Source organism: Mustela nivalis (assembly GCF_964662115.1).
Source record: "Mustela nivalis genome assembly, chromosome: 15".
Classification (NCBI taxonomy): Eukaryota; Metazoa; Chordata; class Mammalia; order Carnivora; family Mustelidae; genus Mustela; species Mustela nivalis.
In genome coordinates, this window is record NC_139034.1 from 29,558,761 (window position 1) to 29,574,406 (window position 15,646).

The 15,646-nt window shown below is 39.4% G+C and overlaps 1 protein-coding gene across 16 annotated transcripts in view; it reads left to right on the top strand.

Annotated features, from left to right (window-relative positions):
• CAB39L (calcium binding protein 39 like) overlaps positions 1 to 15,646 on the top strand; it is a 121,843-nt gene that overhangs the window by 66,057 nt on the left and 40,140 nt on the right. For all 16 annotated transcript variants that reach the window (XM_082701548.1, XM_082701556.1, XM_082701547.1 and 13 more), the window contains one exon: positions 13,285 to 13,403. In XM_082701548.1, the coding sequence (XP_082557674.1) occupies positions 13,285 to 13,403 (119 nt within the window). The remainder of the gene's footprint in view (positions 1 to 13,284; positions 13,404 to 15,646) is intronic.

A 15,646-nucleotide genomic window follows, 5' to 3' on the forward strand; every position in this document is an offset into this window, starting at 1 on the left:
AAAAATAAATAAATTTATTAAAGAGTTTTTGTTTGTTTTTCATCAGAGAGCACAAGCAGTGGAGTGGCAGGCAGAGGGAGAAGCAGGTAGAGGGAGAATCAGGGTCCTTGCTGAGCAGGAAGCCCATATAGGATTCAATCCCGGGACCCTGGGATCATGACCTGAGCCAAAAGCAGACACTTAACTGATTGGAAGTTCTAATGGTTAATCTGCAAGCAGCAGCTTTGCATCTCAAGCCTAAAGTACCCACATAAGATAATGACAACTTGATAAAACCTGTCCTAACTTTAGAGCGCAGTCTAATCACGCAGTCTAATCACACACAACTCTGCCCTCCTTGTGTCTTAGTTCAGAGGTAGAACTGGTACAGCCCCTTCTGGACTGAAAGTATCTTGAGTACTAGGATCCCGTTTCCCACAGCTAGTGCCCTGTACACTGGTTGGTTGAGTGAATGAATGAATGTAGGCTTGAGAATGAGAGACTGAAGAAAAAGAAAGAAGATTAGACCAAAGGAAGATGTCCTGAACACAGCAATAGGCCACTTTTCTTGTTGAATTAGTAAATGGTTTAGAAGGTATTTCACAAGTGGTGATAAGCATTCTAGTAAGTGTGTAGCCACCTCTGGGGGTTTGTTGGAGAGTACAACAGTTATTTGACTGTTAAATTTTTGGTATATGTTTATAAAAGGGAGAAAAAATATTATTTAGGGTTGGGTTGTAGCTTTTGCCTGATAACCTAAAAGAATGGAGTATTCCTTACAAAGAAAAATGAATTTTTGTTTAGAGGACACCTAGATGGGCTTTTTTTGTTAGTTGTGGAAGGTTAGGTCTCTAAACAATGTCTGGAAGGAAAAGACTGAAGAGAAGAGCTTAGTCTTCTTTTGCAGAGTAAATCAACAGAAATTTAAGAAATGCCCTCTCTTTTGCTAAGATCAATAGGTATAGGAAATAGAAGGAAAATAGGAGAACGTTTTGGAGTGAGGGAAAGTGTCTCCAGAACCATAACAGAGGAAGGGTTTTTGGAAATGACTAGTGGTGGGAGGCAAGACCAAGAACAGGGTTGAGAAGAGCTTGGAGAAGGGGTTTGGGATCCAGAGCTGACAGCAGTGAAGGTGGCCATGGCAGTGGCTTAGATTGGGTAGCTGGAACTGCCTTGGCAGTCTTTGTGACGAACCCATTTCTCCTTCAGGAATCCAGAGCAAAGTGGCCCATGAGGATGAGGAAAGTACTAGAGAATCCTACTGTTACAGGAATAAGGGCTAGTGAGGAGGCAGACCTTTGAGTTAGAATTATTTAAAAAGAAAATCCCATTACTTTATAGCCATAAATTTTTAATCTAATTCTTTAAACCTTAAAATTGCTGACAGAAAAGAACCGCTTCTGCATATTTTTATGAAGTTAAAAAAAAGACTTGTGGTTGAGATTGCAAGTCTTCAGATTTTTATGGGCTCAGGATCAAACTCAGAGCTGTGTTTTTTGAGGTTTGGCCGCTATTCAAAACACAGCTTCAGACTCTGATGTTTTGAAACACAATGTGATAAGAGATCAAAGGATGAATTTATTGATGCATTCATTTTAAGGGCAGGTGTGCCTTGCAAAACCAGGGTGGATGCAAAGTCATCTGTTCAGGCTGAATTAGAAAGTAGTCCAAAGAAGCTGTGATAATTTAATCTCTATTATTTCTTGCTACATTAAAAAAAAAAGAAGTCAGCAAAATAAGTATTCCAGTACCAGCTTCTCATTTACCCATTTTACGGTCTTAAATTTTTGAAAACTTCTGTCCCTTTGTAAAAATCCTTTTCTGTTCATTGGCACCCTTTAAAGTGGTCCTTCACCTTTGGTTTTATTACCATAAAAATGAAGAATCATAAAGCCTTAGGACAGAAACTTTGTGCTATACTTTCAATGCTATTCCAATCAAAATTCTACTGGCATTTCTCAAAGAGATGGAGCAAACAATCCTAAAATTTGTATGGAATCAGAAGAGACCCCAAATTGCTAAGGAAATGTTGAAAAAGAAAAACAAAACTGGGGGCATCACGTTGCCTGATTTCAAGCTTTACTACAAAGCTGTGATCACCAAGACAGCATGGTATTGGCATAAAAACAGACACATAAACCAGTGGAACAGAGTAGAGAGCCCAGATATGGACCCTCAACTCTATGGTCAAATAATCTTCGACAAAGCAGGAAAAAATACAGTGGAAAAAAGACAGTCTCTTCAATAAATGGTGCTGGGAAAATTGGACAGCTATGTGTAGAAGAATGAAACTCGACTATTCTCTTACATCGTACACAAAGATAAACTCGCAATGGATAAAAGACCTCAACGTGAGGCAGGAATCCCTCAGAATCCTAGAGGAGAACAGAGGCAGTAACCTCTTCAACATCAGCCACAGCAACTTCTTTCAAGATATGTCTCCAAAGGCAAAGGAAACAAAAGCCAAAATGAATTTTTGGCACTTCATCAAGATCAAAAGCTTCTGCACAGCAAAGGGAACAGTCAACAAAACAAAGAGGCAACCCATGGAATGGGAGAAGATACTTACAAATGACAATACAGACAAAGGACTGATATCCAAGATCTATAAAGAACTCCTCAAACTCAACACACACAAAACAGAAAATCATGTCCAAAAATGGGCAGAAGACATGCATTTAACAATTTGAATTGCTTACTATGTGTGTAGGGTGTTGGTTCTAGCTGTTCTTGAGTCCATCAGTTGTTCATGTATTTTGCATCCATCATTAGACAAATTAAGTCACAGAATTTACAATTACAGGTGAGGAAATACTATAGCATATTAAATGGAATTTTATGTTACCGTGACCCTCTCGTCATCTTAAACTAACGAATATAAGCTTCAGAAACATTTATCCTATAAAGGAACATAATCTATGGGTGATTTAAAATGGCCCTTCATCAGGCCCTTAATCAGAAGCGTTAACATGTTAATTGGTAGTGTTCCCCCTATAAAAATTAAGACAATGACCATTTTAGTTTGACCTTACCATACTTGTTAATGAATGTAACCTGCCATAAAGATAAAGACTGCTCACACCATTGTATAATGTACAAAATGTTTTATCCCCTCTGCTTTCTGGGCAGTGGTCCCTCCATCCCCACCCACAGAGTTACAGTGGGAGCAACATTTTTGTGCAGCGTGACACCTGTCCAGTACACAGGGTGAACTAGTAGTGGTCATCTCATCAAAGCAGGGCCAGAGAAGTCTGCAGGATTCTGGAACTAAAACGGAGATGGAACTTCAGTCTCTAACTAGGAGCATCAGTCTCTAACTGCATCGGAGGTCAGATTTCCTACCCCGTAAACTAAAAAAGTAGAGGAAGCCAGCATGCAGAAAAGGCAGAAGAATGAAGATGAGGAGAGAGAGATAGAGAGGGCCAGGAGGTTTACAAGGAGCTCTGCATTAGAATTCTTGTCATGTGTAAATACAGTTATACTAAAAAATTTGAGAGCAACTAATTCTGAGCTCTGAAACTTTCCCAGTATCTGTAAATTAGTTTAGTTTGAATTTTGGTCCCCTGCAAAAGCATTCATCCATGCAGTGAACACTCCCTACCCCCAACCCCTTGCAGACGGCTCTGCCTATCTAGTTCTGCTAGTGAAATTCAGCACAAATATTTACCCTATCCACAACAGCTCTCCCCACCCCTCTCCCCACAGCCGACACAGGAGAAGAGGAGAGATGCCCATGACTTCAACGGCTACAGTTATGTTTCTTTTTTTTTTCTTTTAATTCAGGTGTAATTGACAAACAGTAACATTCTCTCTTCTTCTTCTTCTTTTTTTTTTTAAGATTTTTTTTAGTTATATACTTGACAGACAGAGATCACAAGTAGGCAGAGAGGCAGGCAGGGGGCGGGGGAAGCAGGCTCCCCGCTGAGCAGAGAGCCCGGTGTGGGGCCATATCCCAGGACCCTGAGATCACCACCTGAGCCGAAGGCAGAGGCTTTAACCCACTGAGCTACCCAGGCGCCCGTCTCTCTTCTTAATACACAGTTCTGTGATATAGAATAATTCCATCACCCCCCAGATTTTCCCATGCCTCATTGTAATCATTTTTCCTACCCTCAGCCTCTGGCAAGCACTGATCTATCTTCTGTCCTTGTATAATTTGCCTTAACAAATGTGGAAATGGCATCATGCAAAATGTAGTCTTTTGATTCTGACTTCTTCTACTTGGCATCATGATTTTGGATTCATCTTTGTTGTTGCTGTGTACCAGGAGTTTGTTCCTTTTTATTGCCAATGGCTTTCTACTGCATGGATGTATGCAGACCATTTATCCATTCCCCAGTTGGTGGATATTTGGGGGAATTTCCAGGTTTGACCCGTTACAAATAAAATCTCTATAACCATTTACGCAGTTTGTGTGTGCAGGTGTAGGTTTTCATTTCACTTGTGTAAACACCTAGGAATAGGATTGTTGGGTAGTGCTGGGGTTTTTTGTTTGTTTGCTTTTAGCTTTTTTTTTTTTAAGTTTCAGCCACTCAAGTAAGTATAAGTGGTATATTGTGGTTTTAATTTGCATTTCCTTAACAACTAATGATGTTGAGCATATTTTCGTGTGTTTATTTGCCACCATATCTCTTCTTTTTTTTAAAGATTTTATTTATTTATTTGACAGACAGAGATCACAAGTAGGCAGAGAGGCAGGCAGGGAGAGAGGGGGAAGCAGGTTCCCTGGTGAGCAGAGAGCCCGATGTGCAGGTCGATCCCAGGACCCTGAGACCATGACCTGAGCCGAAGGTAGAGGCTTAACCCACTCAGTCACCCCAGGGCCCCACCATCTCTCTTCTCATGTGAATTGTCTATATAGGTCTTTTGTCCTCTTTTTAATTGGTTGTTGAATTTTGGGAATGCTTTATATTTATATATCCTACATATAAGTCAAGGGCTGCAATTTAAAAATGGGTGTTTTCTTCTGCAATGCTGCTCTCTTTTACTCACTTATTTGCCTTCGCAATTCTTTTTTTTTTTTTTTTAAGATGTTATTTACTTATTTGTCAGAACGAGAGAGGGAGAGCACAAGCAGGGGAGCAGCAGGTTCCCCACCGAACAAAAGTCGATGAAGGGACTTGATCTCAGGACCTGAGCCAAAGGCAGATGCTTAACCAATTGAACCACCAGGCGTCCCTGCCTTTTCTCACTTCTCTTATCAGTAAAAGATGCTCTTTATCAGCAGTTCTAATTGCTCTGCCTGCTGTTCATTGCTTCTTTCTTCTCACTTTTTCTCTTTCTGTATTTAATTCCAGTTGATACCTCCATATGTATCATTCATTCTGCAGGTAATTGTTGACTAGATCAGGTTAGAGCTGACCTTCTTGAATTTGTCAGCTTAATTCAAGTGCTTCTTCAGGTTTGCCATCTGCTCACTTAAATTATAAGTTATCTTAGAATTACTGGTGAGTTTCAGGCATTCAGGGTCATTTCTAAATGTTGCTTTGTTGCCATCAGAGATTTTTTTTTTTCTTTTTTTTCTGGCCATTTCTAGAACTTGAAATCTGACAGTCTGAAGGTTGCTGAAGACTGGTTTTGAAATAGTTAAGGTTTTACTCCAGTTAGGTATAGTGTAATGAATGGATATCCGCAAGGTTCTGTATTATGGAAAGCCCATCATTAATCATCTGGTACCTGTTTAGATTTTCTCTAATCCTTTCCATTCTGATCCTTTCCTCTGATTTGACAAGCTGTTCCTGGTATCCAAGCTTGTTTTTGTTATCCACAGGGGGCTTCCTTTGCCTTTGCACATTATTTGCTAATGAACCAGAAGAATGTTTTCCTCTGTGTAAAAGTTGGATAGAGTTCTGTGGAGCTTCATGTCTACTGTTCACTGGAATGCCGTATGGAAATGTTCTTGTGGCATTTCACTGGGAAGTATGAAAAACATGCTCTTATGACTTTTCAAAGAGGATTGATGTTGTGCAGGATTACTGTAGAGTCTACAAAGATTTGAACAGAACAGATGACTTCTTTCATTTTAAGCTTTGTTTATATTTATAGCTGTACCTCTTATACAAGTATATTGTTTAACATTTGTGTAAGTGAAATTCATTTCTTATGAAGTAGTATGAATATTTGTACTATTTTAAAATGAGAGCAGTTGATCCTAAAGTATCCTTTTAAATTGAAGACTCAGCTCCTAATTTTCTGAAAAACTTTGAATTTTATATTCTGTGTTTTTCTTTAAAGAAGATAAAATTTGCATTCCCATGTGTCTGGTTTTTTTGTTGTTGTTATCTCTCTCCCCTTTTTAAAAATTCTTCTCTCTTCTTTCCTGGTTCCCTTTCCTTCCTTTCTTAATTCTTCTCTCTCTTCCTTATCTACCCTTCTCTGTTTCAATCCATGGAATCAAGTGAAAGCAGTGGCTAGTCATATATTTTTCTTATATTTAATCATTGCCAACATTTGGATATTCTTATTTCTGCCAGTTACATACCATAATTTATGTAACTGTTCCTAATTCTGGACATATTTATTATTTCTAACTTTCTCTTGATTTCGGTTCAAGTCATGATCTCAGGGTCGTAAGATCAAGACCCACATCAGGCTCGGTGCTGGGCATGGAGCCTACTTAGGATTCTCTCTCCTTCTCCCTCTGCCCCTCCCCCATCCCGTTCCTATTCCCTGCTCTCTCACACACACATACTCATTCTCTCTCTCTCTCTCTCAAAAAAAAAAAAAAAAAAAAAAAAAAATCTCTGTGTCTGAACCTCTTCTTCTATATTTAAGATTGTTATTTAGGATTATTTTCTCGGGCTAGATTTCCCAATTTGAGATTCTAGGACATCAGCCAGCAATATATGAGAACCAGCACTGAATTTTACGTAACATTTAAAAAAATTCTGGGACTCTGGACTTAGGTGGCCACACAGGAGGCTCCTGAATTTCTCTCTTCCTATGGACAAACAGAAGGTACAGTTACACATGCAGGAACTCCCTCTGAGAGAAATCTAAGAAATGAGCTAAGTGGGTCCTATTCATTGAGCAACTGAGAAAATAGCCACTTCAGAATGGGTAGGAAAGGCTGAGACACACTGGCCATAAAGCCCACCCCTTGGCATAGCACCATATAGCCTGGGTGGGGGGTACCCCAATGCCCAGCTTCTCTTTGAGGAGCAAATGGTTTGGACCACACATCTGGTAGCCCAGTTTTTTTTTGTTTTGTTTTGTTTTTGTTTTTTTATTTGACAGAGATCCAAGCAGGCAGAGAGAGAGAGGGGGAAGCAGGCTCCCTGCTGAGCAGAGAGCCCAACCTGCAGGTTGATCCCAGGACCCTGAGATCGTGACCTGAGCCAAAGGCAGAGGCTTGAACCCGCTGAGCCACCCAGGCACCCTGGTGGCCCAACTTTTAAGGCTGCCCACTGAGGAATGGTCCCCCAGGTCACCTATGTATGAAAGCTGACAGGGCTCGCATTCATGAGACCCACAGGACTATAGCAAACAAAGGGACAGTTGTTCATGGGTGCAAGAGTACTTGTTGCAACTGTCTCCGCCTCCCCCGAGCTAGCACAGAGGAAGCGCGACAAAAACACCCAACTCCCAGTCTTTCCCTGGGAGGGGTCTGATGCGTCCTTTACAAGTGACTGTCTGAGGTTCCGGCTTTTAATTAGCATGCATCTAATTGCTGGCTATTGTCTTCCCAAAAGAGCTACTGGGCACCTCCCCTGCTTTCTTCCTCTAGCTCGCTCCAACAAGAAAGCCAATAATAAATAATACAGAGACATCTCATGTACCTTGCCCAGTTTCCCTGATGGCAATATGTTGCAAAACCATAGCACAGTGATAGCACTGGGATATTGATATTGATAAAGTGATGATACAGAAAATTTCCATCCCACAAAGATGCATCCTCTTGTCCTTTTATAGCTGCTACCCTCTCTCACCCCATCCTTGGCCTCTAGCAACCAGGAATCATTCTCCATTTTGTAATCCGAATGTAAATGGTACTGTATAATGTGTAATCTTTTAATTTTTTGAGTTAACACACAATGTTACATTACTTTCAACATAGCACAACATAGTGATTCCATAAGTTCATACATTATGCTATGTTCACTGCAAGTGTAGCTACTGGTCTCTTCCCAGATATCACTATTACAATCTCACTGACTATATTTGTTATGCTATCTTGACTTATTTATTCCATAACTGGAAGCCTGTATCTCCTACTCCCTTTCTCCCATTTTACCCAATCCCCCACTTTTCTCCTCTATGGCAACTATCAGTTTGTTCTCTGCATGTATAGATCTAAGTCTCCATTTTGTTTGCTTATTCATTTGTGGATTGTTGTTTTTTTTTTTTTTTTTACATTCCAAATATAAGGAAAATCTTGTGGTATTTGTCTTTCTCAGTCTCACTTATTTCACTTAGCATAATACTCTTTATGTTCATCCATGTCTCAAATGGCATAGTCTTACCCTTTTTATGACTGTGTAATATTCCATGGTATAAATACAGCACATCTTCCTTATCCATATTTCTGTTCATGGACACTTAGGTTGTATAAGCTGTTGTTACTGACATTTTTCATTCAGCATAATTCCTTAAGATTCATCCAGGTTGTTGCATGCATCAAAGTTCATTCCTTTTTATCACTGAGTCCATGGTATGGGTATATAGCACAGTCTGTTGAACCATTTACCTGTGGAAAGATTTCTAGGTTGTTTCCTGCTTTTGATTATTATGTACAAAGCCGCTGGGAACATTCATGGCCAGGCTCCATTTCCCTGTGATATATACCAGGAGGGCAACTACTAGTTATAGTAGGGGCATGTTAAGTTTTTATTTTATTTCATTTCATTTCATTATTGTTTTTAAGATTTTATTTATTTATCAGAGAGAATGGAGCACAAGCAGGGGGAGCAGCAGGCAGAGGGAGAGGGAGAAGCAGGCTCCCCACTGAGCAGGGAGCCCAACTCAGGGCTCTACCTTAGGACCCTGACATCATGACCTAAGCCACCACAGGTGCCCCTTATTTTATTTTTTTAAAGATTTATTTACTTCACGGGGCACCTGGGTGGCTCAGTGGTTTAAGCCTCTGCCTTCGGCTCAGGTCATGATCCCAGGGTCCTGGGATCGAGCCCCACATCGGGCTCTCTGCTCTGCAGGGAGCCTGCTTCCTCCTCTCTCTCTGCTTGCCTCTCTGCCTACTTGTGATCTCTGTCAGATAAATTAAAAAAAAAAAAAAAAAAGATTTATTTACTTCAGAGAGAGAAAGAGAGCAGGCGGTGGGGCAGAGAGAGAAAACCCTCAAGCAGGCTCCACACCGAACACAGAGCCTGATGTAGGGCCTGACCCCAGGACTCTGAGATCATGACCTAAGCCAAAACCAAGATTTGGATCTTCAAATGACTGAGCCACCCGGCACCCCACCTGTTAAGTTTTTCAAGAAACTACCAAATTGTTTTCCAGATTAACTATATATGTTAGATCTCCACCTACAATGTACAAGTGTAGTTTCTTTGCATTTTTGTCAGCTTTTGTTGTGGTCATTATTTATTTTAGTTGTTTTGATAGGTATATGTAGTAATCTCTCCTGGTGATCTTAATTTGCATTTCCCTAATGGCTAATTATGTTGAACATCTTTTATGTGCTTGTAGCTATCTGTAGATCGTCTTCACTGTCTCTTCATATCTTTTGCCCATTTTCTAATTGGTTTGTATTTTATACTACTAAGTTCAAAGGCTTTTTTACATATTCTAGCACTAGTTCTTTTTAATCATATGTATGGTTTGAAGTATTTTCTCCCTGTCTGTAACTTGTCTTTTCATCCTATTAACAATATCTTTTACAAAACAAAAGTGCTGAATTTTGTTTTGCTGAATTTTGAACTCCAGTTTGTTAGTTTTTGTTTTCTACATGGTGCTCTTAGATTATTTGCCTAACTCTAGATCCTGAGGATATTCCTCTCTTTTTTTCTAGAAGTTTTATAGTTTTATGTTTTACATTTAAGTCTGATCCATTTCAAGCCAATTGTTGATAAAGTGAATCCTTTAAGAATATTTTTCTGTGGGGTGTCTGGGTGGCTCAGTGGGTTAAGCCTCTGACTTCAGCTCAGGTCATGGTCTCAGGGTCCTGGGACTGAGCCCCACATTGGGCTCTCTGCTCAGCAGGGAGCCTGCTTCCCCCTCTCTTTCTCTGCCTACTGCTCTGCCTACTTGTGATCTCTCTCTCTGTCAAATAAATAAATAAAATCTTTAAAAAAAAAAAAGAAAATTTTTCTATATGTCAATTAGCATTCTTAATCAGTACTTAGTCCGTTTTTTATATGGCTAGTAGTTTTAAGATTGACTAATTAATTGAATAATCTTAGTGTCTTTTAATTTTTTAATTTTGGGTCCTACTTGTTTTGGTATTAAAAACTGCCACATTGGGCTCCTGGCTAAGCGTCTGCCTTTGGCTCAGGTCACTATCCCAGAGTCCTGGGACTGAGGCCCACATCGGGTTCCCTGCTCAGGAGAAAGCCTGCTTCTCCTCTCCTGCTCCCCCTCCTCCCTCTCTCTTTCTGTGTCTCTATCAAATAAATAAATAAAATCTTTTTTAAAAGTGCCCCATTAATAGATGCATGAGATTCAGTGGTCTAGATTTGTGATAAAGGGCTTATAGATGCCTATGCCTCTAAAGTAATAAATCAGTCCAATAAATATTGAATGCCTACTATATATATATCAGGCCCTACAATGGGAATTGAAATATGGTTTGTCCTTGGGAGCTATCAATGTGATGAAGGAGTTAGAGACAAAATTCATTTCAGTATACTGTGTTTGGTGCTGGAATCAGTTTAGGATGATGGCTAAGAACCCAGATTCTAGATTCCATCAGTTTTGGATGGAGTCCTGGCTCTCCAACAACCCACTTATATAAGGTAACCTCACTAGTCCTTAATTTCCTTACTTACAGAATGTACATTATAAGGTTGTTAGGAGGATTGGAAAATACATATAAAGTTCTTTGTATAAGTGCCTGGCACTGAGTAAGCACTTAATGTTAGCTGCTATGACCGTGGTAGAGATGGAGGTAGGGGTAGACATGGAAGAGGGGGTACTGGTGTATGGAGGCAAAGATGTTGTTGTCACACAGAGAGGGGCAGTTATCCTAGAGGTGAATCCGTCTGAACTGAATCTGTTGTATTGAAAGAGGACTTCAACGACCTCCATTTTGACCTGTCTGTACTTTCTAAGTTCTTCTTTCCAGCTTATCTCTTAACTCGGGCAAAAGACCCCTGCAGGCAAAGCATCCCGTGATAGGAACTGAAACTACCCCCTCAAGCAAAAAACATCTACCCTGATGTCAGCAAGACCACACGTGATTGACCCCAAGACAATGATCTTTACTGCTTGCCTACAAGTACCCACCAAACTTTGTCCCACATTTTCCTTATATAAACCCAGAAGTATTTTTCAGCACTTTAGATAGTCTGAGACACTAGTCCACTGTCTTCCCGGTGCTGGCCTCACTGAAATAAATTCCTTTCTTGTTACACCACCAGTCATATCTCTGCCTTTGGATTTTGTCAGCAGTGAGTGGCTGAAACCTGGTCTTTTTGGGAACCCTGCAGTCAGGTGCTCTTGGCACCCATGTGCCCCTGTTACAGGATGACTAAGACTTAGCTACAAAAGGGAAGGAAAAGAATTCAGGACAAGCAGAACAGGAGCAAAGGTATAGAAATGAAAGTCATATATACCTTTATGTAGTACAATCCATTGTTATTAACAGAACTTGAAGTAGGAATTGAAAAGTGAGCCGTGGATGGAGAGGTAAGCAAGGGCTAGGTCATGGAGGGCATCAGACTTTTCTCTCAGCAAAAAGAAGGCATTGAAGAGCCTAAGAGAATAGCACAGTCAGATTTGCTTTTCTAGTTAGCTCACTCAGCCCAGTGAAGACTTTTTTGAAGTAGAGGACATAACTGGAAGATAATCTTTAACAGTTCATTTGAGAGATGAAGGCCAGAATCAGGGCCATAGTAACTCATGATGGAATGTCGTCCTTTTTTTTTTTTTTTTTTTTTCATATAAAAAACTCCTGTTTGGGGCTCCTGGCTGGTTCAGTCAGAAGCACATGCAACTCTTGATTTCGGAGTTGTGAATTAAAGCCCCACACTGGGTGTGGAGATTACTTAAAAATAAAATCTTAAGAAGCAGAAAACTCAAGGTGCCTGGCCTGGGGGGCTTAGTCGGTTAAGTGTCTGACTTTGGCTCAGTTCATGCTCCCATTGGGGTCCCTGATTGCAAGGAGCCTGCTTCTCCCTCTCCTTCCTGCTCGCGCTTTCTCTCACTCTCTCTTTCTCTCCCAAATAAATAAACTGAATCTTTAAACATAACAAAATCTGTTCAGTTCAGAGCTTCAGTTGGAGAAGGAGACAAGCCTCAGGTTGTAGGGTGTGTGAAAGTGGAAGTCTTGTAAATGAGGACTTAAAAAAGTCCCATCCAACACTGGCTATAGTTCTTCTGCTTCAGCTGCTAGAATTGAGTAGTCCTCTCTATTCCTCTAGGTTAGATATGATTTCTTACAATCACCTAAATCATGTATATCCACCTAATAGAAAAACTCACATTTTTTTTTGTAATACACTGACTTGGAATGGGAATGGATAAAGTAGAGGGGAAAAAATTACTAGAAAGTACATTTAAGAAAAAGGAATCTGATTCTAACCAACATTTGCTAAAATCTTTATTTTCTTCATCCATTTTCCGTCCTTATTTAAGATGGTTTAAAAATGTTAATCATAATTTTCTTCTTATATAAAGCTAAAAGGTAAAAAAGCATTAGGAATTCAATTGTACCATATCCACTATTTTAAATTCTTCTATGCCATTTCATTTACAAGTGTGAGAAATAGACTTCTTGTTTTTTGAATTAACCACAGTGCAAATCCGATGGAAAAGAGCTGTGTCTGTTTGTAGAAATCTTTGTTTAAATGTTTGGAAGCACAGCTGACTAAAGATATATGACAAGGTAAGTTTAAAAAATAAATAAATAGATCACAGGGATGTAATTTATAGCATGCGGAATATAGATAACAATAGTGTATTCTTTTTTATGGTAAGAGCTACTAACTAGACTTATGGTGATCATTTTATATTGTATATAAATGTTGAATCACTAAAAAGAATGAATTAATGGTTTTAGATATTACAAAGAACAGTGCTGTTTCCCTTTGTGTGTGTTTATGTGTAAACAGCTTTTGAGATACAACTTACACTCCATATAATTTACCTATTTTGATTGTGTAATTTAATGGCGGTTTGTTTCTTTAACAGGGAAAAAAAGATGTGACCCAGATATTTAACAACATCCTGAGAAGACAGATAGGTACTCGGAGTCCTACTGTGGAGTACATTAGCGCTCATCCTCATATTCTGTTTATGCTCCTCAAAGGGTAGGTTCATGGTTTCCTTTAAAGTAGGTTTGAATATAGAATAGCTGTTAAAAGTATACAGCTATGGGCACCTGGGTGGTCCAGTTGGGTAAGCAATATGGTTTCCAAGACCACTTTGCTCAGCTTTGCCATTTCATCTCACAGGAAGGTGAAAATACATGGAAGAAATTATCAGCCACTGGAAATGGCTCATTTTACTCCCATTCACCTTCCATTTGAGAGCAGTCAGTCTTTCAGCCCCTTAATTCTTAAGGAAATCTGAGAAATGTTGTCTAGTGTCCAGGTAGAAGAGGACAGTGGATTTTGGTGGATTGCTAAACATTCTCTGTTGCATACTGTTTCTTTGAAAATTACTTCCCTTCCATTTTCTGTGTTCTCACTTTCTGAATTTCCTGTTAGTCAGAGTTGAATCTCCAGGATTGATTTCTTAGGTCTTCTACATTTCCTCTCTTATCTTTTTATGTGTTGGAAGATACTAATTTTACATTTAATTGAAGATAAACCCTATTGAATTTTCCTTTCAGCTACTCTATTCTTAATTTATAAGAACTCATTTTTATTTTCTGATTATTCCTTTTTCTTGTCTCTTGGTACTTCCTGGTTCTGTGACCTTAGGCAAGACACTGTACGTTTCCACACCTCAGTTTTCTTATTGGTAAAATAAAAGGAAAATTTATAATATTAACCTTCACACAAAATAATGTTGCATTATATGCCATTGACTCTATACCATCAGAAAGATTCGTGTTTTCAGTTAGGGTTGTGCCACTTACTATAAGACCTTGGGCAAGTTCTCTAACTTCTTTATGTCTTGGTTTCCTCATTGCAATATGGAGTCAATAATAATACCTACATGAGTAGGTTGTTAGGAGTCTTCAATGAGATAATGCTTATGAAGCACAGCATCTAGCACACAGTACTCAGTAACTACTGATCAAAGAAACTACTATCTCTATTCCTCCCAAGAGCTCCAATTCCTCTAGAAACATGAGCAATTTTAAAAATACAATGAAGGTCATATACAAGTGCCAGAATAACATTATAAAGTAAAGTGCTCGCTTGCAGCTCACAGGGATCTGCAAGTTTTAATGGACCCACAAGGATATGTTTTGCACAGCTGGTCGTGGGTGAATAAGGCCAAGGTGATCAATTTATACCCACTTTCGGGGATTCTAAAATGTTAAGCTCTAAAGCATTTGACATTATCCTCAAGGAAATGGGGAGCCACTGGAGAGTTTTAGAGAGAGGAGGAATATTAGATTTGTGTTTCAGGAAATGAGGATAAATTAATAGTAGTTTTAAAACATGAACTTGTAACTAAATGACCCCTTGAGAATGCTGAAATGAGTTGTCCTGGAGATTGTGTTGACTGACGGAGAAGAGCAGTGGTCAACATGATCTAAAACACTATCTTCCACAGGACGCCTGATGACTTCGTTGGTTAAGCATTGGACTCTTGATTTTGGCTCAAGTCATGATGTCAGAGTCATGAGATCAAGTCCTGCATGGGGCTCTGCACTGAGTGGGGCCTGCATGAGATTCTCTTTCTCTCTTTCCTTCTGCCACTCCCTTTCACTTGGGCACTCTCTTGCTGTCTCTCTAAAAATTAATTAATTGCTTCACTAAATAAAATTAACTTCACTCCTTTTGATAATGGTAAAATGTATATAAATTTCATACATTTGCATGTTATATATGCTTTTTGGAAGATAGAGAAATTTAGCATAATTGGATATTTATTTAGAAAATTAAGTTGGTACAAAATTATGTTACATTGTTTCTTCAAAGTAACAGTGTAAGTTGTTTTCTTACAGTTTTTTTTCCCATTTCTGGAAATAATAATACAGAAGATAAACAGCTAATTCTGAATGCCATTTATTAATAATTTAACTGCTGGAACACATTACAGATCTGCAGTGAGCCTTTTTATCTGTGGTATGCATAGGATGAGTTCATGTGCAATTGTGTACCACAGCTCCCACCCCTTCTCCCTCTTTCAGCAGAGAGAGTTGAGAAAAGAATTGGTGCAGGAAAACCAGGCAGGGGAACTAGACTAAGCTAGACTTGATGTCCATTTGCAGACAAGACTTGGAGATGAGCAGGAAAGAATCAGATGGAAGAGACCACCCACTTCATGAGAAGGCTTTGGGAGCCTTAACAGTGAGAAGCTCCAAAGCAGCTGCAGAGTGAATTGGGGGAAGGAAGGGAGTTTGAGAAGTGATGCTATAAGTTATAAGTCAGTA